This window comes from Sinocyclocheilus rhinocerous, unplaced genomic scaffold (genome assembly GCF_001515625.1).
Source record: "Sinocyclocheilus rhinocerous isolate Xijiao unplaced genomic scaffold, SAMN03320098_v1.1 scaffold946, whole genome shotgun sequence".
Lineage (NCBI taxonomy): Eukaryota > Metazoa > Chordata > Actinopteri > Cypriniformes > Cyprinidae > Sinocyclocheilus > Sinocyclocheilus rhinocerous.
The window spans coordinates 2,213,831-2,240,847 of NW_015633151.1; the positions used below are offsets into that span (position 1 = coordinate 2,213,831).

Genomic DNA, 27,017 nt, shown 5'->3' on the forward strand with positions numbered 1-27,017 from the left:
TAATAATGTACATCAGTGTATTATGGATTATTTGAATTAATAATGTACTATTATTGTAAATTAATCACTCCCTTTATTTTAACTTTACTTTTTACAGGCTTGTAAAAACCACATTTCACTGCCGCTGTAAGGATGTATAACAAATAAACTTGAATCAGTGTATTGCTTCGACCGGTTCATTGAACGAACCGTCCGAGTGAATCGACTCGCTACAGTTAATCGGACCTCCGAGCTCATGTCAGAGCGCCACCCTCCGCAGTGGGCGGACCGACGGCCAGCGCTGCTGCTGTTTGGGGCACAGACAGTCTCACGGAAAACATGGCGGAGGCTGCGGCGGTCCCTCCGCATCGCTTCTTCTGTCACTGTTGTAAGGGTGAAGTGAACCCCAAACTGCCGGTGAGTCCGCGTCGCTTGTAACGCACAGCCGGTTCATCTTAGTCGGTTTGTGCTCTGCCGCTGTCGCTCTCGCAGGTCTCGCTGTTGTGCTAAAGTTAGCATGGTAGCAGTGTATCAACCTGATGTGGGCGAAAGGCCTGTCGTGCCTTGTTGTTTGTACACTAAAAACAAACGTATTTATCAGTGACCGGTATTTTTAAACGTAAGACTGCTATTCGTTCACGTAAAAACGGAGAAAACTCACGTATTTTATCTTTAGCACAAATGCTACACTCAAATCTAGTGGTTTTGTTATGTTTTCGTACTATCTTACTGTACAAATAGTGACTTTTTCAAATTTTAGGAAATGTTTGGCTTTAATAAGCGCTCGGTTCATGCTGTTACCGTTTAGAGATTTTCAAAAACGTCTTTAAGTGGGATCAATCCTGAACTCTCTTCAAAAGCGAAACCGGAATACTAAATATTTCTGTTTCTGTTTTACTTATTTGTAACATGACATTTGACGTGCATCGCAAATCTGTCAATGACTGTTTAATTTAAGCACTTGTTGGTCTGTGTGTCAGTAAGTCAATTCATCATGAGCTGTCCTGGTGAGGATGAGTTGTGTGTTTACTACCCATTTAACTTAGTAAACGTCTGTATACAGAAGGTAGTGTATATAGGTAGTGTATATGGTTAGTGTATATAGTGTGAAACTGTGAATAAGGCACAATAGTGTCCCGAGTTGTGCTGTATGTCAAGATAAGCAGCCATTGTCCTACTTTTTTTGGAGACCCACAGGATGACCTGACTTGACCTGTTCGAGTCAGAGAAAAAATAGGGAAGCAGCCTTTTGAATCAGCCAGCAATTGTCATGACACACATTACAGGGAGTGTCTCTCCTCGTACGGGACTATTTGTTTTAAAATTCAAATGAGTGTGTATTGTAGTGCTATGCAAATGTGTGTGTCCTCACAAAAAAACACAGCTTTTTTTGTTTTGTTTGTTTACATTGTTGATGTCAACAATGTGATTTTCCGACATTGTATTCTAATTGTGATTTTGCTTGTGTTCAGGAGTATATCTGTCCCAGATGTGACTCGGGCTTCATCGAGGAGGTTACAGAAGACTCCAGGTGAGCTTTTCAATGGCTGCACTTCCTCATTCGTTGCCTCCAGTGGCATGTTGCAACTCCTGCACTGCTAGATTACTATGGCAGCTCTTTCAGTACCTTTTGGAGTATGTAAAGAAGTCGATTGTGTCACCTGGATTTGTAGCACCACCAAATGGGCATGAGAAGTAAAAGATGTGAACACTGAGCTGTGATGTAATTTTTTAATATTGATAAATTAAGCAGAGTTGAAGATCATTCATAGTTTATGCCACCATTCTGCCAGAGGAACAGGAAGGATTCAGTTGAATTCTGTTTAATTCCAGTTTAGTTTGGGTCATATTGGAATTTATTGGGGAAAGGGTTTAGATTAGTGGTTCCCAATCCTGGTCTTTTTTTTCCAGCGTACTGCACATTGTGGATGTCTTCTTTTATTTATAAGATTAGGTCTTTAGTAGACCTGTGTTGCATCTGAAATCATTATATTCAGTGCATACTGTGAAAGTACTTGAAGAACCTCGCGACTGTTGATTGAAGAACTTTTGAATGCTGTGAATACATTGCTGAACATTAAAGTAGTAAAACAAACGCACACCTTTTTTAGGTGCAAGTTAAAGGAACAGACTAAATGAAGAAAAATATAACTGCACACTCTCTTAAGCACTGGTTAAGCCCCGTTCAGACTACACGATTTTTTTGTCGGTTACGACAGTCACTGTGTCAGATTATGCGATTTTGACTCATAAAATCTTGTCGTGTCGTGAACAAGAAACATGTCAGACTATACGATGCTACCCAACCATTCATCGCATGCCGTCATTAACAACGTGCGTGCTGTCATCAATAGCGCAAGACAAGAAAGGTGCTATGAGCGTAAACAAACAATGGCTAGCAAACAGCGTGTTTTGCCCTGTCTTGTTAGAAAAGCCCAAAAAAGAAAGAAAACCTGACAATGGACACAAATCTGGATGGTATGGACTGTCAAAGAGAACTGAGGTAACAGTTTTTATTTGACCTTTTTTCACTGTGTCGCGGTAGTCCCTCATCATAAATGCAGGAGTATTGTTGCCGTAGCTCCACGAACATTTTCCTCCATTACACCTAGCAGGACCGATACCATGTCTCCCTTTCGTTTCGGCATGTTTGAAAGCTTGTACAAAGGCGCTTCTGTGCTCCTATTGGCCAGTGTCATAGCTGTGATGGAACTTGTCGTGTACGACAGAAAAAAAATTAAACATGCTAGTCTTTCTGTGTTGACGTCGTGAAGCATCGCAGAGGTGTCGTGCACTGACACACTACATGAGATGAAACGATTGAATCGTGCGTCCCGACGTCCATTGTCGTATACGATTCCCCACGACACCCTACGTCAAGCAGATCGTGGCAAAATCGGGCTAAAATTGTGTAGTCTGAACAGGGCTTTATGTGTTACCAACATTTCGCCAAACAAGTAGCCTTTGTCAAGGTATGATTTTTTTTTTTACATATGACTTATAAGTTAGAATAGGTTGGTAACAAATTTATTCTTTTGCTTATGATGTACAAGCAATAACCTTGAAAATAAGTTACTTGAGGGGTATTGAACAAGTAATTTAAAATAACTTGTCGATGACATTGTGGTTTGTGAAATGCTTTTTGCAGATATATTCATTTATTTAAAATGCATTAAAAAATGGAATTTATACATAGTGATTTGAAAAAAAAAAAACATTAAGTAGTTCGCATGGTCTTTTTATATTTGCTAGAAAAAAACAGTGGTTAAGTTTTGTTAATTACATTTTTTTGCTTGAAAGTCATGTGGCACAACTGATGTGCAGAAATATTTCAGGAAAAAAAAAAAACAACAGGAAATGATATTATATACTTTGCAGACCCTAATGACTGTGGGTCAAGGTTGAAAATGTCTCTTAAAATATATGATAATTTGATCATATGATACAGCAAGGTTAGTTCAAGTTGTGGAATGTGGTGCAACCCTCCGAAAAGCTTATGTAATAAGCTAAATACATTATTGGAATTAATAATTCATAATATTTGCTTAAAATAAAATATAAGCTGTGGGCATTTTAATTTTTACTACCTTTCTCTTGGTGGTTACAACATAAGACATTTTAGTGTCATTAAAACTTAGTTCATGACACTAAGTTTCATTTAGTGTCATGAAACTTTTCTTGAAATTTGTATAAAAGTTTTTCAAAACCATGAATGAGTTCACTTCTAACAGCTTTGCACGCGTTAAAACGAGATTTTAAAAACTGTTTTATTTCTTTATCTTGGACACTCTTATTTGTCATTGACCTACTTACACTAGAAAAGAGTTGCTCAACTCACAGCTCTCTCAACTTTTCAAATCGAATGACTCCTCAGCTGCTTTGGCATTGTAGGATAGCAAAGTGTCCACTGGTTGAATGCAATCTCAGCTGATGCAGTCAGTTATTTGGGTAATGTTCACTTATGTTTTACATTTTATATACTCCTTTTTGCATACTATGTAGTAGGGAAGTGTTGGTCATCTTTTGAAGGCAGCATAGATGCCTGTGGTATCCCACCATTCTGCTTGTGTAGTTCAGCTGTTGAATATGGTATACATTAAAAAACAAAATAAATGAGGTGAATGACATTTTTTGAATTCTTTTAACGCGTCACCATTCCTAACGAACAATAAACACTGCAGTCATTAAATATTTGCTTGGTTGTGACTAAAGCTCACATGAAAACAGACGTAACCAGTTTTCTTAGGTGGTGCCTTATCACTAAAATGCTTCTGTGAAGTCATTGTCTGGGCACCATGGGCAGCAAAGCAGCTGTCTTAGCCTTTAAATGAGTGAGAGATTCAAATTGTGCAGTTCTGGATTGAGAAGCGCTGGTTTAGATCGATGACTCCCTCACTGTGACAGTCAGCTGTACTGCAGTGTATGTTGCCAAGTTCCATGAAACGGCAGTATGTAGCCAGATCTGACATGAATGTGATTGTTTCATCCTTAGTCTTCTGGACAGTAGTTCAAATAGCCTTGATGACACAGCTTCACAGTTTGCCGAGGTATGTTGACCCCTTCTTTCCACAACATCTTTCCTGTCAGATAGAGATTGTGTAGCTGTTGTTGATAAGGAGTTTTTGAATAAGTTAGAGTGAGGTAGATTGCACTACTCATCTTGCACTATTTCACTGTAGCTATGGCAGCTGTTGTTCGTGGAGAGGCCGTTCAGTCTGGATCTAGACAGTCCTGACTCTGAGCGGGTCCCGGGAGGGGGCAGTGGGTCTGGGAGTCTCGGAACAGGGCCATTCGGCGGTTCTGTCCCAGGTGGGCTTGGTGGGTCCCTGAGCGGCCCTCTAGGCGGAGGAGAGCATTGGGGTCCTGGTCGTCCTCCACGCCTGCACACGCAGAGGAGGTACCGATCCAGAGGAAGCAGTCGACCGGATCGCTCTCCCGCTGTTGAGGGGTAAGTTAAATATCTCAGCTTTTCATTTGGTCATGTTCTGTATCCCAAATCAGTGGATTTGTTTTCATTCTCTTTTCTCTGAGGTTGCCCTTTCATCTGTCGTAGTTTCTTTTTTGAATTTTAACTGAATCTCTGCTGAAGACCTGTTCACACCAAATGCGAGACCAGCACGAATATTTGGTATGCTTAATAAAGAGCAAATTGTCTCAGCAAAGTGACAGTTTGCAGATTAATCAAGCTGTTGTGATGCATTTTAAGGAATATAGAATCAATTTGTTTGCAAGGAAAGTACAGTGTTTCATCAATCGAACTCTGCCTGGTATATATATGCACATGCACATATTATAAGTTGCTTTACATGGCTGCATTTTAATGCAAGGATGTTATAATACAAGGTACAGTGATTGTAATAATTAAATATAAACTAAATCATGACCCTTAGGAAAAAACACTAGGTAAAAATAATAACCTATAAATAATAGGTATCCTCGTGTTAAATAATAATAATGATAGTAATAAAAATAAAGGATGCATCTTTTTTTTTTTTAAATATCAAAGTTGGTGTGAATAGAGCATATGCTATTGTATATTTTTGAATGGCAGGACATTTAGATTTCTTAGAAAACAATGCAGTAAACTTAACAAACTGAATATAGGCATAATAAATAGCAAATAAAGGTTAAAAAATTGTAAGAAATAACCCCATAACTTTAGTTCTGCCATAGTATTACAATAGGTAGTAAACTTCTTATGTAGAAAGGTTTATGTCCCAGCTTAGTAACATGAATGAGACTGTTCTTCTCAACTAGTATGTGTAAAACTGTTATGTCAAAAAAAAATGTTGAGAACAAAATCTGTAGGCTTGGAAGGTTTTGACGGCAATATTTATATGTACTGCATGTGGGTCAGATGACTGATTAAAACAGCTCATGAAATGTCAATAAAAAAAATGAAGGAAGTTGGCAGAATTTCCCCCCACACCAATATCAGTTCCTCACTGATGTCTCCTCTCTCCTTCTAGAATAGTACAGCAGTTTCTCGCAGGCCTTTTTGCCAATTCAGGAGTACCAGGCTCTCCTCCACTGTCATGGTAAAGAAAACATTTTACTCAGTATTTTGCAACTATGTAATTTGGGCAGTCAGTATATATAGATAGATAAATGTATTTATTTTATGTTTGGTTCTTTTTTTAATTAAAGAAAATATGAGAATGACAGATGTCTTCTAGATGACACTTGTAGTGGTCTTTTAATTTAAATATATGAGGTAGCCTAATTGATATTTCAGAGTTGTTAAGCTTCACTGAATTATGGCATACAACAACTCTTACTACAACGTTACTACTTAACATCGTTTTTTAATATATAATTCATTTACACATTACACATATAATGTAAACAAACACTTTTATTTTGGATCGTTTGACAGCACAATCATTTGACAGCTCTAATATATCTATATATATATATATATATATAGATATATACAGTTCCTTGCGGAAGTATTCATACCCCTTCATTTTTTTCACGTTTTATGTTGCTGCCTTATTTTTTTCCACATCAATCTATGGCCAAACTCAATCCTCTCTTCAGTGGATACACATGAAAACACACTTGGAATTTGCAAAAAAGCACCTAAAGGACCTTCAGACTGTGAGAAACAATATTCTCTGGTCTAATGAACCTCAATTCCAAACATCATGTTTGAAGGAAACCAGCTCTGCTCATCACCTGCAGAGTACCATCCCAAAAGTAAAGTGTTCTGTTAGCAGCCTCATGCTGTGGGGGTGTTTTTCAGCGGCAGGGACTAGTCAGAGTAGAAGAAAAGCTCAATGCACCAAAATATTGAGATAGCCTTAATGAAAACCTAATCCAGAGCATCCAGAACCTCAGACTGGGCAGAAGGTTCACCTTCCAACAGGACAATGAATCTAAGTACACAGCAAGAGTGGCTTATAGACAACTCTGTGAATGTCCTTGAGTGGCCCAGCCAGAGCCTGAGCTTGAACCCAGTCAAATATTTCTGGAGAAACCTGAAAATGTGCGTCTGCCCTCATCCAACCTGACAGAGCTTGAGAGGTGAAGAGGTGAGGAGAAGAATAGTAGATAATTGCCAAATGCTGATGAACAAACTTGTCGCATCAAACAAAAAAAGACTTGAGGCTGTAAAGGTGCTTCAGCTAAATATTTAGTTAAGGGTATGAATACTTACGCAAGGTACTTATTTCAGGTTTTTTAATTTTTATTAAATTTACAATGTGCCCTCCAGCAATTGAGTTTGACACCCCTGGACTATTATATGGCCTAGTTAAACCAGGGGTGTCCTGGGGGGGTATTCCAGAAAGCAGGTTATGTGACATACCCAGGTATGTTTAAGGGTAAGTAAGCGGATAAACTCAGCTTTCGGTTTCAAAAACGGAGGTTACTCTCAGGGTAAGTAGCCATAGCAACTTAATATTAAGTTATATTATATCAACCTATTATATATGATTACAATATAGTTATCAAATGTACTAATATATATATATATAATATATATATATATATTAGATAGATAGATAGATAGATACAGATTATATGTGGACCAGTTTGTGACTTGTATAAGACTTTTTTTTTGTGTAACACATATTTTAATAGAATGTCCAAATTTTAAATAATACTAGACCACGTTTTTACTGAGAAAATATATTAAAAGACATTTTAAAAAGTTTCTCCTGGAAAAAATGTTTATAATTTTTATCATTGATTAAAAGATTCTATAGGATTCTTATCAGTACTATTGTTGTTTTTTGTTTAGTGATTGCTTCTTAAAGGGATCATAAACTGAACATGAACTGACATGAAGATTTTTTTTTTTTTTAATTGAGTGTTATTGTTGAGTGTTGAAATAAGTGACTTGAATTGAATTAAAGATTTTAACATCAAAAAACATAATTTAGAAGTAATAGGCTATTATTTTTGTTAGTCTTATTTTTGACCCCCCTCATCAAAACGCTCTCTTTGAATAGGCGTGGCAGATTGTAGACTCGGAAGTAAACGCCCTCTGCTATGATTTGCTAACAGTTGTATATGTTTGACAGTCTACACCCTTCACAGATGGACGCTGCTGTGATTTAGGTTAAAAACGCATAAAGTACATAACAAATGATTTATTTAACAGACAAAGCAATAGAGATCACGTAATAAAAACAGTTACTCACACTTGTGTGTTGCTGTCGGATCCAATATAGCCAGCGCAGCATCGTCTTTTAGTTTCAATCTTTTTAAAAATCCCACGTCGAATTGTGCCTTGTTTGTAAACGAATCCGTGGTAAAATGAAGTGAACAAAAGACAGAGTTCTTTCTGACACGGTCTGGAACTTCATTAAAAAAGTTCTTTCACTCGTTCCTAATATTGCGATCAGAAGGAAGGAAATAAAAATACTGTTTTTTCCACAACTTGGCACTGCACAGCATCTTGTTGTCTTCAGAGCCATCTTTATCGTTTGGTTTCTACATAGACCTGCACGTTCACCTCTCTCGTAAACCCCTACATGCACGAATAGGATCCACACTATTACATCATAGAGCAGAACATTCCAAAAGCTGTCGTTTTGACAGACTGCTGTTTTTAGAGTAACGACAAAGTTGAGTTCTGAAAATTACAGGATGTTTTTATGGTACAATGACCACTTATATGTCAAACGATCATGATTCACAAGATTCATGACCCCTTTAAGAAAAGGTTATATTATTGTAAATGGTGTATTGAAATGACAGCCATTGTTACTGATATGGCATTAAAACATAAATACATAATAACATACATACTGGTCATCTTGGTGTTTGTGTATGTGTGTGTTAGGACGGGCATGCTGCACTCAAACCCTGGGGACTACGCCTGGGGACAGGGGGGTCTGGATGCAGTCATCACACAGGTAGCTAAGCAGGGGTTGTGTGTGCACTTTACCTGATCTGTGGCTGTGCAAACAAGCTGATCATCTGAGTTTTTCTCTCACACAGTTATTGGGTCAGTTTGAGAACACGGGTCCTCCTCCTGCTGAGAAAGAGAAAATTTCCTCCCTCCCCACTGTTATCATCACTCAGGAACACACTGGTTAGTCTCTCCTCTCTCTTCCCTTTTCTTTGAAGCTCTTGTTGTTGTTTTCTTCTGGTCTGTCAGAGGCACAGTGTGCCATTTCAGTTATGATTTAAGGCTTTCAGACTCAGTGGGGGTCATTGACCTACCAGTACGAGTCTTGTGTGGTGATGAATTCTAATTCCCATTTGAGGCCGCGCTCGTCTACTGAAATCTCATTATTCTCACCCCCTGCATGCTGTCTCTCTCTCTCTCTCTCCTCGCTTTTCCTAGACTGCAATATGGAGTGCCCTGTATGTAAGGAAGACTACACGGTCGGTGAGCCGGTCAGGCAGCTGCCCTGTAACCACATCTTCCATAGTGACTGCATCGTGCCCTGGCTTGAACTGGTGAGAGAAACAATAGGGATGAAGGAGCCAGACTAAAGGGAGAGAATGGGGAAAAGACATGGGAAAAACATTTAGATATAAGAATCTTTTGAAGTACGGAAAAATGATGAACGGTAATGGAAATATATTACAGAAATATATTCTGAAAGCATTTTATTTTATTTGTGTATAAACATCTGATAAATGTAATTAAGGGGTTGGAGTTGCAGCTCAAAATAAGTGTAAAAACATCTGGAATATTTTTAGGGTTTTTTTTCTTCTTCTCCAAACACACATTTTATTGACTCCGCAATATCCAAGTGATTTGCACAGATGGAATTAACAAAATGTGACCAAGAAAAAAAAAAAAGGATGATTCACTTGATCTTCTTCCTTATAGGCAGCTGTGTATTTTCCAAATTTATTCAATGTTGACTACTGTTCAAAAGTTTGGGGTTGGTAAAAGTTTTTAATTATTTGTTTTTGTCTTAAAGAACTCTGACCAATGCTGTATTTGTTTGATCAAAAATATACTAAAGCAGTCATGTTATGAAAAAATATTACAATTTAAATTGTTTAAAATTTTAGTACATTAAAAAAAAAAAACATTTCTTGTGATTGCAAAACTGAATTTTATACATGCATTACTCTAGTTTTCAGTGTCACACGTTCCTTCAGAAATCATTCTAATATGCTGAGTTGCTGCTCTAGTAACCTTTCTTATTATCAACGTTGAAAATAGTTGTGCTGCTTAATATTTTTGTGGAAAGTGATTTTTTCAGGATTCTTAGATAATCAGAAAGTAAAATAAAAACAAAAAACAGTATTTCTTTGAAATAGTAAAGACATTTATAATGTTTTTATTCTGTTCTCACTGAATAAAAGTTTTTTTTTTTTTTTAAGTACTTACCTCAATTTTTTGAAAAATAATGTAAGTGTGATATTAAAGACAGCGTTGTTTGTTAAATTCAATAATTGGCTCATATATTATTGTTCTGAAGCCAAGACAAATTAAACATTATCTGGAAAATATTTACTTTTGTATTAAGTTGACTGATGGTGCAAGTGTGTTCCCAGATGCAAAGGAATGTTATAAGCAGTAAACGGAGAAATTATGCAGCCTTACAAAAAGTTTTAGCCAAAAAGTCATCATATGTATTCTTTATGAATTCACTGAAACCAACACAGCAGACTGTGTCAGGGGTGAAAAGTAACTATTTTGTTCAGAACCGGAAAGTTTGCATTTTTGTGCTTATTAGATCAAATCATGCTCAGATTTTAGTCACTTATGTTCACTTATGAAAGTTCAGTTTCAGTTTGAACTATATTTTCAAGGTCACGAATCGTCACTGACATACCTTTCTCTCTTCTTCCTCCCTGAAGCACGACACATGTCCTGTGTGCAGGAAGAGCCTCAATGGGGATGAAAGCGGCACTCGGTCCTCATCAGAGCCTTCCTCCCTAAACACTGATCCTCGCACACCGGAGAGATGGTCCTTCTGAAACACACGTCCGGCCGTCTCATCCGAGCTCTCTGTCTTAACCCAAGCTTATTTGTCTCTCTCTGCTTTTTTTTTTTTTGTCTATTCTTTGTGTTCATCCCACCATGCTGGTGTATTTTTACTATGGTTTGTTTACTTCTGTTCTCTAACACCGTCCTTCTCAGTTGTGTCTATCCTAATGTTTCTGTGTCTTTCAGACGTCTTTGATCTCCAGAGTTTTCGCCTAGTTTACCCTTCCCTTTTTCCTTCCCCGAGTGAACAAACAAACAGTGCAGGATGAGGGTAGGGTCGGGCACATATTGTTGCTGTAGCAGCACAACTCCCCAACCCACATTTAGATGGTACAGTGTTCGGTTTCCCAGAGACGAGCTGTACTCCCCGCCTCTTGTCGTTCAATGTGAATTCTCATTGGGATGGGGTGCCGTGTCTTTGCGGTTTATGAACGTTGTTTTACTTCCCCAGGCCTTCTGTTGTTCTCACATCCCTTTTGTCCAGGAGATCATGAAGTTTAGTCTCTCTCTCTCCTTTTTGATTCCAACTCTGGTGTGTGTATATATGACAAACCCATCAATGTCATTCAGTTTAATTTGATTTAGTTCCTTTCACTCTCATTTCTATTACAGTTTCTTCTAATGTAAATAATTTTAGTTGGCAAACTCATTTAAGGAAGACAAAAAAAACGACGATGAATTGCTAAATATTAAAGTATATAAATATATATTATATGATGTGTATGACCATGATGTATTAATAATAAAACTGAATAAAAACAAGGCAACATGTTGATCTTATGATACAGATGAACAACAAATGCATTCAGATCTTCCTATTTGATTTTTGTTGACATAAATATGCGTTCTCAGACGAGATGGCTGTGAGAAGTTGCGTTTATTGCATCATTTTAATTCTTCGTGTGTTTAGTGCAAGGAATTTTATACATCAAGTTTTTCCAGGAATGCTAGCATTACTTGTTAAAACATGACTCAATCACATTATTGCCTTTAAAATTGATAACTGTCCCATAAATCTGACTGCCATGCACCAAAACAGCTTATCAAGCGAGATGGATAGATTATAAACCACCGTTGAATCTAGTGAAATGATTTCTTTGTAATCGTGGTTGCTGCAGTCATTTGAAATGGTTTGAGTTACTCGATAAGGTGCATATGTGGCTTATTGACGCGGTGTTTGGTACAGCCGTTCAGCGTCTGCTCCACAGTAGTGTGAGGATTGAGTGAGGTGGAGCACTTCCTGGCAGAAAGCCCAGCGTTTGATCCCAAACTTCAAACTGCACCTCTTCTTCAGACCTGCAATTTCATAACATGTTATATACAGGTGCATCTCAATAAATTAGAATGCCGTGGAAAAGTTCATTTATTTCAGTAATTCAACTCAAATTGTGAAACTTGTGTATTAAATAAATTCAATGCACACAGACTGAAGTAGTTTAAGTCTTTGGTTCTTTTAATTGTGATGATTTTGGCTCACATTTAACAAAAACCCACCAATTCACAACAAATTAGAATACTTCATAAGAACTTCATACTTCAATAAAAAAAACATTTTTAGTGAATAGTTGGCCTTCTGGAAAGTATGTTCAGTTACTGTACATGTACTCAATACTTGGTAGGGGCTCCATTTGCTTTAATTACTGAACTTTTCCACAACATTCTAATTTATTGAGATGCACCTGTACACCTGAAATGATGCAACAACACCATTTGAGTGTAAATGATCACATTCTTTTACCTGTTGAGAATGATTAGCACGGCTGAGGCATCAGGTCTGATATAGGCAGAAATGTCCAGGCTGGTGTGCTGACTGAAGGACACGCCCACTCTCTGTGACCCCTCCCACAGGAACTTGCTGTCAGGTACAAAAAGTTACTCAATGCTCAGCTAAGTCAAAGTTCTACATATTGTATTGAAGAATGCTGTATTTGTATTATATAACTAAGATTTATGAAATGTGTAGTTTTACACAACCCAAGTATGATGGAAAAAAAGTCAACTTGCTTACCTATGTTTACAATTAAATTACAGAAATAGCTGTTTAGCAGTAAACATGTATGCTAGTGAAAGCTATATTTAATCTTTAGAAACCATTTTTGTCCAAGAGCTGAATCTTGTCACTGTTAACGGTGCCTTGAACGGGTTTTACCTGAAGTGGGCCATGCTGTAGAAGGTGGGCTGCTTGTAGAAGACGTCTTTACTTGAGTCCACAATAATAGGGCTGTCCACAAAGTTCTTAACCCAATTTGGCCCTCCATCCTGATTAAGGGTCAAGTTCCAGTCTGTCCAGCCAGTCACAAAGTTATTCAGGTCCTAAATAAAGAGAAGGGACATTATATAATCATTTTTAAATAATTACATAAAACATTTTCTATACATTATATTGCAACCACTTTGTATATAAGTGGCAGTGCACAAAAATATAGTGTATATTAATGGCCCCACAAAATTTTGCCTGTACATTTTTCTAGAAAATATATTTTAGAATCCTTTCTAAAGGAAACAAAAGAGATGAGGGGGAAAAGGCTTATATATATAATTAAATATTAAATAAATATAATATGAATTAATAATTTTAAATATTTATAAATAACATTAAATATGAATAAACTCCACATGTAAGCCTTTATTAAATAATGATAATAATATATTTGATATGTATAATATATACATTATACATATAATATATATATGTATATTTCCTTCTGAATATAAGCCCTTAAAATCAACACCATTATTATGCAGTATTTTTTTTTTCTTTTTCCAAATACATTTTTACATGGTTCTGTGGAATACTTGATTTTGATTGGTCTGTTACTACATTTGGAGGTGTGTTATTTCCCAATAACAACCTTTGTCAATAGCAACGGCGAATAACATACAGCTCATCCGGGTATCACAGACTCACTCTCTTGTTTCATTTAAACACAGCTGCTTCCATCTTGCATCTCTGTTATTGTTGTCAATAACATAATAAACAGGTAAGACTTTAAAAAAGTTACAAATCAGTATCTCTTGTCCCCATGTGGTGAGAAGCTGTGTAATAAGTGGTATGACTGTACCTTATCCCTCAAATGTTCGTCTAGTTTGAACTTGTTCATTTGTGTAGGCAAAAAGCCACTTACTACGAACTGTTTTCTTCACGGAAGCTTTGTGTTTTATTTCAACTCAAATGAATATTTTGTGTCCAATTATTTACTTATGTGGGAAGTAGCCGTGTAATAAGTGGGATAATGTACATCCACCTGGGTGTTATTGCAAAATAAATCCCTTCAGGGCGATACAAGATCACCTTGTCGGGGTCTATTCCACAATAACAACTGGCTAGATATACTGTACATTATCCCTTAAATATTTAATTTTATTTACATATATTGTTATTATACAGTGGTGGTACTCTCAGTGCTGGGTTGCGGCAGGAAGGGCATCCGGCGTAAAACATGTGCCAAATCAGTTGTGCGGATCACTCCGCTGTGGCGACCCCTGATAAAAAGGGAGCAAGCCGAAGGAAGAGAGAGTTATTATACAGTGGTGGCCAAAATTGTTAGAACACCTCACAGATCTGATATACAGTGGGTACGGAAAGTATTCAGACCCCCTTAAATTTTTCACTCTTTGTTATATTGCAGCCATTTGCTAAAATCATTTAAGTTAATTTTTTTTCCTCATTAATGTACACACAGCACCCCATATTGACAGAAAAACACAGAATTGTTGACATCTTTGCAGATTTATTAAAAAAGAAAAACTGAAAAATGCTCAGTATTTAGTAGAAGCACCCATTTGATCTAATACAGCCATGAGTCTTTGGGAAAGATGCAACAAGTTTTTCACACATGGATTTGGGGATCCTCTGCCATTCCTCCTTGCAGATCCTCTCCAGTTCTATCAGGTTGGATGGTAAACGTTGGTGGACAGCCATTTTTAGGTCTCTCCAGAGATGCTCAATTGGGTTTAAGTCAGGGCTCTGGCTGGGCCATTCAAGAACAGTCACAGAGTTGTTGAGAAGCCACTCCTTCGTTATTTTAGCTGTGTGCTTAGGGTCATTGTCTTGTTGGAAGGTAAACCTTAGTTCCAGTCTGAGGTCCTGAGCACTCTGGAGAAGGTTTTCGCCCAGGATATCCCTGTACTTGGCCGCATTCATCTTTCCCTCGATTGCAACCAGTCGTCCTGTCCCTGCAGCTGAAAAACACCCCCACAGCATGATGCTGCCACCACCATGCTTCACTGTTGGGACTGTATTGGACAGGTGACAAAGAGTGAAAAATTTAAGGGGGTCTGAATACTTTCCGTACCCACTGTATATAAAATATTGACCTTTTTTGCCTCCAAAACATGATTTAATTTCATAATGTTCATGAAACATGCAGATGGTTGCTCTGAGAACAACAAATATCAGATGAAGGGAGTCGTACTGTTTTTATCCACTTTTAACTTTAATATTTTGGTATGTCCACCTTTTGCAGCAATTACAGCAGCACATGTCTCTGGCATAGTGTCAGTATATTTCCTGAGAACTTCAACACTAATGTTTGCCCATGCCTTCTGCAACTCAAGCCAAAGGCTTTCCTTTCAATGTACAATAGATCTGTCCAGTTTATTTTCCAACTCGCCCCAAATTTGCTCGATGGGGTTGAGGTCCGGACTTTGAGGGGGCCAGTCCATCCATTTCAATGTTCCAGCAGATTCCTTCCGTAGCAGGTAGTTCCGGCAATAGTTCATTTTATGGGTATTGTAATGGCCAATTTAGCAAAAACAACTGAAACCGCTTAAATATACAATTTTGGCCACCACTGTATAAAGTAAGTAATAATTTTTAATGAATAAATAAATAATCAAAATACACCGTGTACCTGTATGATGTCATGTGCATAATCTTCTGCTCTGTCCCAGCTGCCCAGACGCACCCCACGATCCAGCGGACTCCACCCAGCACACGCCTCGGTTGCAAACAGGAAGTACTCTGGGTAGAGGTGGTGCGTGGTTGTCAGGGTGATGCCAGGTGGCGCAATGTTGTTCAGATACCAGTGAAAACCAATCCCGTGGACGTAACGTGCCGCTTGTACGTCACTCAGAACCTACAACAGGGAAGAGAGGTGGAGAGACAGAGATGAAAGTTTTGCCACCACCCGCATCCTTATGATCATCCTCCCATCCTTCTTTTTGTCCACTCTCCTCACTTACCACTTTGGCCCAGTGTGGAAGCAGAGGTCGGTTGTCATCGAGGATCATAAGGCGGGTCTGGGGAAAGGATGAGGAATGGAGTCCTGGACCCAGATCCAGGGCGATCCAGTCGCGCTGTGTCTCCGGAGTAAAACCCAAAGCCTGAAAACTGTAATTTGTCATTTCGCCTGCAGTGGGCTCGTTTCCTGATGTCAACCCCCAGAAAGAAAGATTATATTTCCCATATTCCTCTAGAAATCTGAATAGGAAAGGTAAAAGGCCTTATTAAAAGGTTAAAAAGGCTGGAAATGTATTTCTTTTGTAGTTAGTTGTAGATAAGATATTGATATTTAAATACAGTTTTAGGTTCCTTTACGCACCTAATGTAGTACTGGGCCCAGGTCTTATGCTCTTTGCCTCCTGGCTTGCCTTTGAGGGAGCCTTTGCCAATCAGTGCACCATTGGTCTTCAGCCAGGCGGGGGCGCTCCAAGCACTGGCAAACAGATTGAGAGGCTGAGCAGAGAGAGCCTGTGCCCGCTGCAGCAGGGGAATCTGGGAGAGAAAGATGACATGAATCAGAGTGTGACATCTGTGGTGTTGTGGTTAGGGGTGCGCGAAATGCATTGTCTACAAAAATATTGTTATTGTTGCTTTAACAATGTGTCAGCAGGTATTGAGTATGTTGCTCACTTTGCAAAAAAATAAACAAAATCGCATCTTGAGAGTCTACACATTTGACTGTGGTGTAGCCTATTAGAATGCACTTAGAATGCCAATGAAAATAGTTCCAAACAAAGCTGGAGCAGCTGTTTGAATCTGTGCACTGATTGAGTGAATGATTCAATGATTATTAATAAAAAAAAGTCACTTGCTTTTTTTCTGAATTAATCAGCCATTATCACTCATTAAAACAAGGACTTGCTGCCATTTATTGACCGTTTTAGCTTCATATTTAAAAATAAAAGTAAATGTTTTAATCATTTCATATTTCAATATCCAACGTTTTGTACAATATATTTTTTATTATTCTATATTGTTTTATTATTCTGTTTGAATTTATTGATTAAATGTAAGAATCTGACATAAGATATACAGGGACATGCCACCTCCAATTTGCAGTTAAAATTTCATATCAATATAATTTTTTTAAATTATTTCATATTTTAAAACACCATAGAGTCTTATAGTACTGAATGAATTTGATTAATCAAAAGAATTTGACATAGAAGATAAATTGCCCTTATAAAGGTAAAAATGCCCCTGAAAATCAAATATTTCCCCTTAATAGAAATGTTAATTTCTGTCAGTTAAAAGTTAATTGTTCTGAACTAACCACTGTGCAGAATATAAAGAATATGAACAACTTTGGGAGTCAACTGTCTACAACAGGCCTAAACCAGCAAAATTCCAGCACAAAAACACACTCAGCTAAGTACTATCTAATTATTGTTATCAACAAAATCCTAAAAAATATCAAGACACAATTTTTTTGGTTTATATCACACACCTGTAACTGTGATGTTGTGTTTTTGTTTGTGTATGATACCTTCATGTGAATATCCTCTTCAGCCAGGGTGAAGTTCTGGAGATCGTAGTCTTCTGGAGTGTCAGCGTACGTGTAGAGGCGAGTTGAGAAATCACAACTGGCCATCGGCACTCTCACGAAACGGTACTCTATACCTGTGACAGACAGGGATGTGCACCATTCAGAACTCAGACTGCTGAACCTATTTTCTTTTCTGTTTCCAAATCTCTGTCCCGCTCACCATCCGGGGAGAAGTACTGTCTGAGCAGCTGGTCCTGAGCTCCGGAGGACAGGGACAGAATATTCATAGCTGCTGCATCTGTCATGGCTCCCCCGAATCCTTTAATGCGCTGATACTTCTGACTGGGATTCAGAGTGATTCTGAGAGCTGAGATTGAGGAGATAGAAAGAGAGGGGTCCAGGTATGGAAGCATATAGGTAGCAATATTCATTTTGAAATGTAATATGTAAAATGGCAATGTATTTCTGTATTTAAATTTATATAATGGAAAATGGAAAATGAATATTGCTACTCTTATGCTTCCATATTCAGGGGTTTGACTGGATATTAAATATATATAATTATATATAATACTTCTTTCTCTACTTTTCTTGACCACTTTCCATAAAAGGACTAATGACAAAATGTAAAATTATACAATTTTGATACGATGCCTAAATAAAAATTACACATACTGTACATTAGTGGTCACACGTTTGGAATAATTAAGCTTTTTTTAATGTTTGTGAAAGAAGTCTCATGCTCACTAAGGCTGCATCAAAAAAAGTAAAAAAACAGTAATATTGTGAAATAATATTGCAATTTAAAATAACTGTTTTCTAATTTAATATATATTTAAATGTAATTTATTCATGTGATGGCAAAGCTGAATTTTACTCCAGTCTTCAGTGTCACATGATCCTTCAGAAATCATTCTAATATGCTGATTTGGCACTCAGTTGATATCAAATGTCATTGGTGCTTAATTATACGTAATGCTTCTTATTATCCAATGTTGAAAACAGTTTTTGCTGCTAAATTTTTTTTATTGAAACTGTGATCCTTTTCTCACAATCCTTTCATGTATAAAAAAAACCTAGGTGTTTAAAATATTTGATGAGCTCAATTTATGACTATATCAGTATGTGAAGCCTAAATTAAATTGTTTATCATAAAGCTATGGTGTCTCTTCAGAAGACTTGGGTTAAACCGCTGCATTCATATGGATATGGCCTTTTTAAACTCTTTAAACAGTTCTTTTTGATGCTAAAAAGTTTGGTTGACTTTCAATGGATAGGAAAAAATATCGTAATTTGTGCTGCAAAAGATGAACATAAGTCTTATGGTTTTGTAGTGACATGACTCATGAGGGTGAGTAGGCTATATGATGACAGATTTTCATTTTGGGGAGATAAACTAACCCTTTAAAAAATGTTGACATATTGATATTAGTTGCAGTCTCACCTGCACCTGTGCTGTTCTTCTGGAACTGGCCTTGACTCTTCACGAGTCTGCTGCCAGTTTTACTGCTGACATATGACAAGAACTGACCGGGATCTGGCAACCCAGTCCTGCCCACCGAGTCGCAGTATGTCGCATTGCACACACACACAACCGAACCATGACCGAAATTCAGTGCTTGACAGTCGTCAGCTGGACATATGAACAAACAAGCAGACAGATACAAATAAAACAGCAGGTCAACATATCTCCCATATTATTTATCTGATTACACACCTCTTGCTATAGTGATTACTCCAGTCAGCAGAATGAAAAGAAGCGTTTCTCTCATTCTGTCGATGAGATGCTGTGGAGATTTTTGTTGCATGTAAACAACGCTCTGTCAAATATTAAACGCGCTCCCACAACTTATTCCTAGCAGACAAACGCTTATTTGTATTTAACGTTTATCCGACGCTTGAAAACGGAAATATTATAATCATTACTGTCCTCTAAATGTTGTTTTAAAGAACCATTTTAATCTTCGGCATACAGTTTCTGGACCGTCAACAGTCAACCACGCACCGTGCGACTGAGTTCCGCGTGAGACTGCGATCACATGACCACCTCATTCACCACATGACATCCAACAACAATGTTTTTTTAAAGATAAATGGTTTTATCAAGTCAGTTCAAAAATCAAATCATACCTTTAAAAAAAAAAGGCAGCACACATTTTCCAAGTTTTTTTCTAAATGATTTTATTATGAAAAAAGCTGCATGTTTATACTTTTATTGAAGTCACATGGTATACAGATGCAAGAGTAAGCAAATGTGCATTACAAGAAGGCACACAATCGTTCCAGGATGGACGGGTTTTTGTTGCTGAGAAAGATAAGCTCTTTCTTTCCTTCTTCAGATCGACCTGTTGGTAAAATATAAATAATAAAAATGGGTATCTAGTAACATATGCATGAAAGGTTATTCTGCCTTCAAGAACAAACTGTATTCTGTATTTTTCCTATTCTTTGTAGTACTGTACTTCTATAGTACTGTATTTACTCAGTTATTTACCTATTCATTTTTTATTCATTTAATTTTAATTATTTTTTTTCTCTAAACATTTCCATAGACACCCTAGCACCTTCTTTGCCCCTGGCTTCCATTTGATCCAAAATCACTTGAATGGACATCAAATAATTATGAATGGTAAACTTGTAAACAGGAACTTCCTACATTTTATATGGCCTCATAATTCTCTTTACACACAGCACTGCTGATTGCCACTGCTCAGACTCCAGGCAAATAAATGCACAAACTTACCGTGTGGATGCTGCAGCCAATTGCGCTCTAAATAGTACAGATAACAGCTCTCAAACTCCTTCTCATTGTAGTTGGACACAGAAACTGGCACAAAAGGTTCCATATTATCAAACCCCTCCTGAAAGACAGAAGACATAAACAAAATAAGAGTTAGAAAGAGAAAGAGTGCAAATATATTGAGCCTTTTTAACAAATCTATACAACACACACAACAGATCATATCAGGTGCCTCTTTATTTTGCTAATTCTTCAAAGTCTATTGTAGGGTGGCCATACGTGCCATTTTCCCAGGACGCGTCCTGGCCAGGATTTCTATATTGCCTAAAATCTAGGTTTTGGCTTTGTTTGCGTGTGCAGACCGATCGGTGTATGACATCAAAATACCATACAGACGGTTCCTTATGCTTTCAAAATGCTCTCGAGGTACTTTGATGTCAAACACTGATCGATGTGAGCCGCGCTGCTTTTAAGTCGAACACACATCCTATGTACGCGTAATTGCATCGCTTTGACCGTAGATCCTACCTTCTCACACACACCATGATTGGTCCATTTTGTACAATGCCTGCATGTTATTGGTCAAACTTGAAAACAGCAAGCATGAAAACAGGAAAAAACTAAGCCAAAACAAATCCTGGCAAGGACGCATCCTGGGAAAATGGCACGTATGGTCACCCTAGTCTATTGTCAATGTAAAAAGGAAAACTAAACTGTTAACTTAAGGCATTTACTACGGTGGCCGACAAGTGCAAAACAAATCACAATTCTGAAAACAAAATAACAAACTACAAACGCAAATGCAAGTCTAAAAAACAAAGTAACAATTCAGAAAATACAACAACAATTCAGAAAACATTATAACAAGTCAGAAAACACAATGACAAATTCGAAAACAAAATAACAAGTCAGAAAACACAACGACATTACTCTGTAGTTTAATGAAAACAGACATGATGTGATTGTTTTGTGTGTGAGGGCTGCTGACCTCTCCTAGTAGCTCACTGGGAAGGTAAGCAGACTGTGGCTTGAACAGAGAGCCGGTCTGAGACAAAGCTGTGAGAATGGCACCTCCACTCTATGACAGAGAGCAATGTGAAGTAAAGAGAGAGTGAACAACTCACTGGGATTCAAATCTGTATTATAATATTAAAGGAATAGTTTACCCAAAAATACAAATTTGCTGAAAATGTACTCACCCTCAGGGCATCCAAGATGTAGACGCGTTTGTTTCTTCATTGCAGATTTGGAGAAATTTAGCATTACATCACTTGCTCACCAGTGGATCCTCTGCAGTGAATGGGTGCCGCCAGAATGAGTCCAAACAGCTGAGAAAAACACTGCAATAATTCACACGACTCCAGTCCATCAATAAATGTCTTATGCAGTGAAAAGCTGCATGTTTGTAAGAAACAAATCCCTCATAAACTGTCGCTTATGGCTAAAATACCAGTCCAAAATTTATATTAATGCTTCACCCAGTTTTATCCTTCCCCGTTATCGTCTCAATTTTTTAAAAACTGTTTTGGACTGTTTTTGTTTAATGGTACTTTGCTTTTGCAAATTCTGTTTTCATTCAAATGGTAAACTGTACTTCTGCATATTTCTCTCCTGATTCAGATGAGATTACTTTTTCACTGAAGAAAGCAATATTATGGATAGAGGACTCATATTTTTGCTGGAGGCAACAGTCAAGGTAAAAATGTCTTGATGATATTTTTGTTTATTACAAACGAAGCTTTTCTCTTCACAAGATGTAAATTAATGTACTGGAGTTGTGTCGATTAATGGATTGTTTTATCAGATGAACTCTTATCATGGCGGCACCCATTCACTGCAGAGGATCCATTAGTGAGCAAGTGATGTAATGCTAAATATCTCCAAATCAGTTTCAATATGAAAAAACTCATCTACATCTTGAGCAGACTGAGGGTGAGTACATTTTTAGCAAATTTGAACTATTCCTTCAAGAGTTTTTTTTTTTTACCCAATTGTTTTTCATCATCTTCCTCAGATTATGAATCAAAGTCAGTTCCTCTGGCTCACACTACATAAAAAGGAAAAGAAAGCAGGATGTCAAACAAATGCACAAATTATTTTATCAGAGTACTAGAATTATTTAATGATTTCATTTAAAATATTTTTGAATTCATATTCATTTATTCTGGCTAATTTACACCAACATACCATAGTTCTGTCCTCCTTTTTAAGAGATGTTTTGCCCCACAGAGCATTTACTCCATCCACAGCCACAGCCAGTTTAAAGGCCCCCTCGCCCTCTGTGGCGCCCCCTGCCTGCAGCCTCAGCTCTCGCAGCACTGCGCCCACCACATCACTGCTGCTCTTCATGCGATTCACACCCTGTTCAATTTAAGTTAAATGATTAAAAATACAATCAACATTTATTCAAATTAAAAAAATATAATTTATATATACTGAAAACTAAAATAAAAGAACAAGGTGATGAATAAAACTACAAAAATGATTATGAGAAGTTAAGCCGGGCACACACTGTGCGAATTTTAATAGTCCTTTACAATTTTTGCTTGTCAGACTGTAGAATCTCAGTTCTCAGTCATTTATGTCAGACTGTACGGCAGTCAGGACGCGTTAAAAACGGGTGTGCGCAAGAAAACTTGTCCGGAGGTTTACATTATCAACCCATACACGTTCAGTGACTGCGAGCTGCATTGCACGCGGGGCTGTAATGTTGGCTATCATTACAAATATATTATGAATGGCAGCAATAGTGGCGTATTTAATAAGAATAGTGTAAGCAGCACTACACACCCACATGAAAACAGTGGCGCAACCAGTGTTTATCATAGCAAAGGCAACATATCATATGAATTCGGTGAGCGGAGGATGGGAGCGCCAGGAGTTTATGGCAGTTAGAAGAAATCTCTAGCATTAATTCTGATTATGGCTTATCTTGATAAACGAACACAGTTTGACGTTTGTCATAGGAGAAAGCACACTGCTGGACTGTGCGCCAAATCTTCTGACACTGCCAGAAATTCGTCGGAGGTAAAATTTGATCGCAACGGCCATTAATCGGCTGTCAGTGAACATGTCAAACCAGCGATCAAAGACTACAGATTTTAGCCTAGGATTATAGGATTTTTTTAGGATTTTCAAAATTTGTCTCAGACGACCAAATTGTGGCCAAAATCACACAGTGTGAGCTGTGCTTTAGGCAAGTTAGAATATAGTCACTTTGAGGTAGTGTAATGGGGGAGTAGTGTAATGTTTACTATGATAAAGATGATGAATAAAACTCACCTGATCAACAAGCACCCCTAAAGGCTGCCCCTTTTCAGTACTTTCTCTCTTTGTCCACACATACTGTTGTGTTGTCTTTATCTGTCAATTGATCAGATTGACATCAGAACAGCTTAATAAATTATTAAATTGACCAAAATAATCAGTAAGTGATAAATAAAAAACATTAAATAACATCTCCTCACATACACAAAAATGGAGCTAGTGGAGGTATATATTGTGAAATTTTAATTTCTACAGTTTTACAATTTTAAAATATTTTTAGACAACTTAAGCAAATATATTTAGTAAAAAAATAAATCAATAAATAAATCAATAAAATAAATTTAAAAAATGAATAAATATTCATTTATGTGGGCAAAACAATGTGATAAGGTGATTTACGCACAAAAAACTACCACTTGCATACATAAACTCGCGTAAACCCTACAATACAATAAACACATCAAGTTGTACCTTGGATAAAAAGCCTTCATTGGTGATTTTGAAGTTCTTCAGCCATTGGGATGCCTGGATTGGCTGGTCGAAGCGTGAGGGCCGGGAAGAAGATGGTAGCAGCTCTTTGCAGTTCTTGACCCACAGATGAGCTACAGAGAAAACATCATAGCATCATCAGACTCCAAACTTCATATAACCTTACATTTTGATAGAATGAGTGTCAGTGCAGCTCACCATCGGGTATGTGCACGATCAGCCAGCCCTGAGTGTAACAGTAGTGCAGGGCATGACTCAAAGACATGGACTTTCCAGTGCCTATATCTCCATCTAAAGCACATTGTCAAGGAATCAGTGTGGAAAAATATGCACAAAGTAAAACAGCTCACTGGATTGGAATTTTGTGTTTGAGGATACAGAGTATATAACGCAGCGGAGGCTTGCTGTAATCAGCCTTTTTAAGATATGAGATAAGCTCCAGCACCGGTGGCCTCACCATCACGCAGCCTTCATTAAACGTTTTCATCTGAAACAAGAGCACAAACATGCATTAGTCGTCCAGGCAACTTCAACCACAAATCATGACAATGGCATTTCTATTTGGACTATATTAAATCAATGCTAATGTTCTCCACACACACACATACTGCAGTACTGTTTCCAAACCTGTAACTGGAAGCGTGGAGGCAGTCCATGAGGGAAGAGTTTTTGGATGTGAGCCGGGGGGAGCGTGTAGTACTGCCCAGTATGTCTTTCTGAATGGTACGTCTGAGAAAGGAAAGGGCAAGAAGGATTGAATGTAATAAGAATGTCGTAAGATTTCCATAACATATTTTACACGCAGTTTCAAGGTGCAGTTAAACAGGTAAATATTTAAGTAATGCATAAATTACCAAGCAAAGCAAAAAGATAAGATGCTCCGATCTAACATTTATAGAAAAATCTGCTTTATTTTCCATTTCCATTTTATTTTTCCCCAAATACAGTTTTCGTTTCTGGATTGTGTTTTTAATGGTTTAATTAAATTTTAATAATCAAATGGATGTCTAATCAATTGAATTCATAATACTACAATCTTAACCATAATAGGGCCCTTTGAAATCAGTTTTATTTTTTCTGGATTCTGTTTTATGATTTATTACAAATTTATTATCAAAAACTGTGGTAATCAAATGCAAATGCATATAAACCTTTGACAAATTTTAATATTTTTTAAAATGTAATCAAATGTAATTGAAACAATTTTCATTTTTTGGCAAACAATGTGCTGCACAACAGAGGTTTACGGTTTAAACAGACGAAATTACAATTAAATTCAAAAATTACAATAAAAAAAAATTACAATTAAAACAGACACATTTTTTTTATATATTCCTTAAAAATATAGTGTTTAAAAAACTATTATAATTATGTTAATTATTTAATTTATTTATTTTTTTATTTTTTTTAGCGAAAGTCTGCTCAATTATGCAAAATGCTTTATTTTGCATCAACCAGTGGACTTTTGACATCTCCAGGGCTTTTGTTAAAACTACAGATCAAACTTCCCCAGAAGGGTGTTGCCAAAATTAAATAAAAAATGCATTATGTAACACCCAAGTTTATTGGAAAAAGGGAACCCCACAGACCCCTTTTTTGTTTGTTTTCTCTAGTCATGTACCACTGATTTTCTCGTGGTCATACTGCATAGAGAGCCAAGATTTATAAAAATTAAAAAAAAACATCTTGCCAGTGGTGAATTATCTCTTTAAGGTCAGCTTCATGCATAAGTATATTTGAAAGCTACTGATAAATGTCTATATAAGACACTACAGTTTCTGTTTTTTTTTTGACATACAGGTAGGGGTGTGCGATATATATCGTCTGCGATAATATCATAATTGTTGTTTTAACGATGTGCAATTTGACATTATCGAGTAGTTTGCAAAAACCATTCAAAACACCCCTACAGAGTGCACGCACACATTACGTGAAGTCTAGACTAGTGCGCGTGCGCACTTAGAGTGCGTTCTGTCACTGCATGATTCAATTAAAATGCATTTAGAATGATCACAAAATTCAAGATATGGGGACAGAAAATGTATATATTTATATAATCTCATATAGTTAATCAATATCGCACAAAGAGTGCTGTTTTTTTCTCCAAATGATTACAAACGTACTATTTTTACAACAGTTCAAAAAACAAGAAGTTAATTAAGAGACTTACGTTATAGACACCATATTGCCTGTTTTCGCTCTATTTCTACAACAAAAATAATTCCAAACACAGCCATAGCACTGTTTTGCATCTCTGAGCAACATGATGGTGTTTCGTTCCTGAATGAATCAACCGTTTAAATGATTCAGTTCAATCACAATGACTCATTAACAGTGACTTGCTGCCACCTACTGGCAGTTTTAATTTCACATTTAAAGTATCTTTTATTTAAAGGGGTCATATGATGCTTTTTTAAAGATCATTATTTTGTGTATTTGGTGTAACAGAATATGTTGACATGCTGTAATGTTCAAAAAACACATTATTTTTCAAATACTGTACATTATTGTCAGAGGCGGACAGTAACTAAGTAAATTTACTTGAGTATTGTACTTAAGTACACTTTTTGAGTATCTGTACTTTACTTGAGTATTGTTTTTTCTGGGAACTTATGACTTTAACTTCACTACATTTGAAAGACAAATATTGTACTTTTCACTCCACTACATTTCTATCAAGGTCCTCGAAGTAGAAAGTCGAATTTTAACTAGTGACACGGAGTGTGTCCATAGTGTCATTGTCTCGCCTGCTAATGACGTCATAACCCCTCGATTTCCGTAACATGTAAACACCAAAGACGCTTTAATATGTTGTGTGTTTTAATAGACCGGTGACGTCCTCACAGAGTAGCATAATAACAGAACTTTCAAATGTATCTAGTATGATAAAACAGCGCTGCTTTTTTTCCCCACATACGCACGACCG

General features: G+C 37.1%; 3 protein-coding genes across 3 annotated transcripts in view; 1 reads left to right on the forward strand and 2 right to left on the reverse strand.

Moving 5' to 3' along the window:
* The first annotated feature begins 282 nt into the window (after window positions 1-282).
* LOC107743193 (E3 ubiquitin-protein ligase RNF115-like) lies at window positions 283-11,685 on the forward strand. Its single transcript, XM_016556335.1, has 9 exons — window positions 283-396; window positions 1,452-1,510; window positions 4,472-4,526; window positions 4,659-4,927; window positions 5,949-6,017; window positions 8,771-8,843; window positions 8,929-9,022; window positions 9,278-9,393; window positions 10,756-11,685. The coding sequence occupies exons 1-9, from the start codon at window positions 319-321 to the stop codon at window positions 10,873-10,875; spliced, it is 933 nt and encodes a 310-aa protein (XP_016411821.1). The 5' UTR covers window positions 283-318; the 3' UTR covers window positions 10,876-11,685.
* Window positions 11,177-19,628, reverse strand: LOC107743191 (glucosylceramidase-like). Its single transcript, XM_016556333.1, has 10 exons — window positions 19,313-19,628; window positions 19,040-19,228; window positions 17,816-17,962; window positions 17,596-17,729; window positions 16,429-16,601; window positions 16,070-16,307; window positions 15,739-15,963; window positions 13,035-13,198; window positions 12,624-12,740; window positions 11,177-12,181 (listed from the first exon to the last, which is right to left on the reverse strand). Exons 1-10 carry the CDS (start codon window positions 19,401-19,403, stop codon window positions 12,076-12,078), a joined length of 1,584 nt encoding a protein of 527 aa, XP_016411819.1. The 5' UTR covers window positions 19,404-19,628; the 3' UTR covers window positions 11,177-12,075.
* A 144-nt stretch (window positions 19,629-19,772) lies between these two features.
* LOC107743192 (28S ribosomal protein S29, mitochondrial-like) overlaps window positions 19,773-27,017 on the reverse strand; it is a 10,222-nt gene continuing 2,977 nt past the window's right edge. Inside the window, exons 4-13 of the mRNA XM_016556334.1 lie at window positions 24,719-24,820; window positions 24,470-24,578; window positions 24,290-24,382; window positions 24,074-24,204; window positions 23,618-23,698; window positions 22,523-22,696; window positions 22,323-22,382; window positions 21,324-21,413; window positions 20,339-20,456; window positions 19,773-19,940 (exon numbers count right to left, since the gene is read on the reverse strand). Of these exons, the coding sequence (XP_016411820.1) occupies window positions 19,855-19,940; window positions 20,339-20,456; window positions 21,324-21,413; window positions 22,323-22,382; window positions 22,523-22,696; window positions 23,618-23,698; window positions 24,074-24,204; window positions 24,290-24,382; window positions 24,470-24,578; window positions 24,719-24,820 (1,044 nt within the window). The 3' untranslated portion in view covers window positions 19,773-19,854. The remainder of the gene's footprint in view (window positions 19,941-20,338; window positions 20,457-21,323; window positions 21,414-22,322; window positions 22,383-22,522; window positions 22,697-23,617; window positions 23,699-24,073; window positions 24,205-24,289; window positions 24,383-24,469; window positions 24,579-24,718; window positions 24,821-27,017) is intronic.

Bases quoted from the DNA above. Each gene is read 5' to 3' on its own strand.
- LOC107743193 (XM_016556335.1), top strand. From the start codon at position 319: ATGGCGGAGGCTGCGGCGGTCCCTCCGCATCGCTTCTTCTGTCACTGT. The intron at 4,527-4,658 runs GTATGTTGACCC...ATTTCACTGTAG, and splicing joins CAGCTTCACAGTTTGCCGAG to CTATGGCAGCTGTTGTTCGT. The intron at 6,018-8,770 runs GTAAAGAAAACA...TGTGTGTGTTAG, and splicing joins GGCTCTCCTCCACTGTCATG to GACGGGCATGCTGCACTCAA.
- LOC107743191 (XM_016556333.1), bottom strand. From the start codon at position 19,403: ATGCAACAAAAATCTCCACAGCATCTCATCGACAGAATGAGAGAAACG. The intron at 19,229-19,312 runs GTGTGTAATCAG...TCATATGTCCAG, and splicing joins AGTAATCACTATAGCAAGAG to CTGACGACTGTCAAGCACTG. The intron at 17,730-17,815 runs GTGAGCGGGACA...TGTCTGTCACAG, and splicing joins ACAGTACTTCTCCCCGGATG to GTATAGAGTACCGTTTCGTG.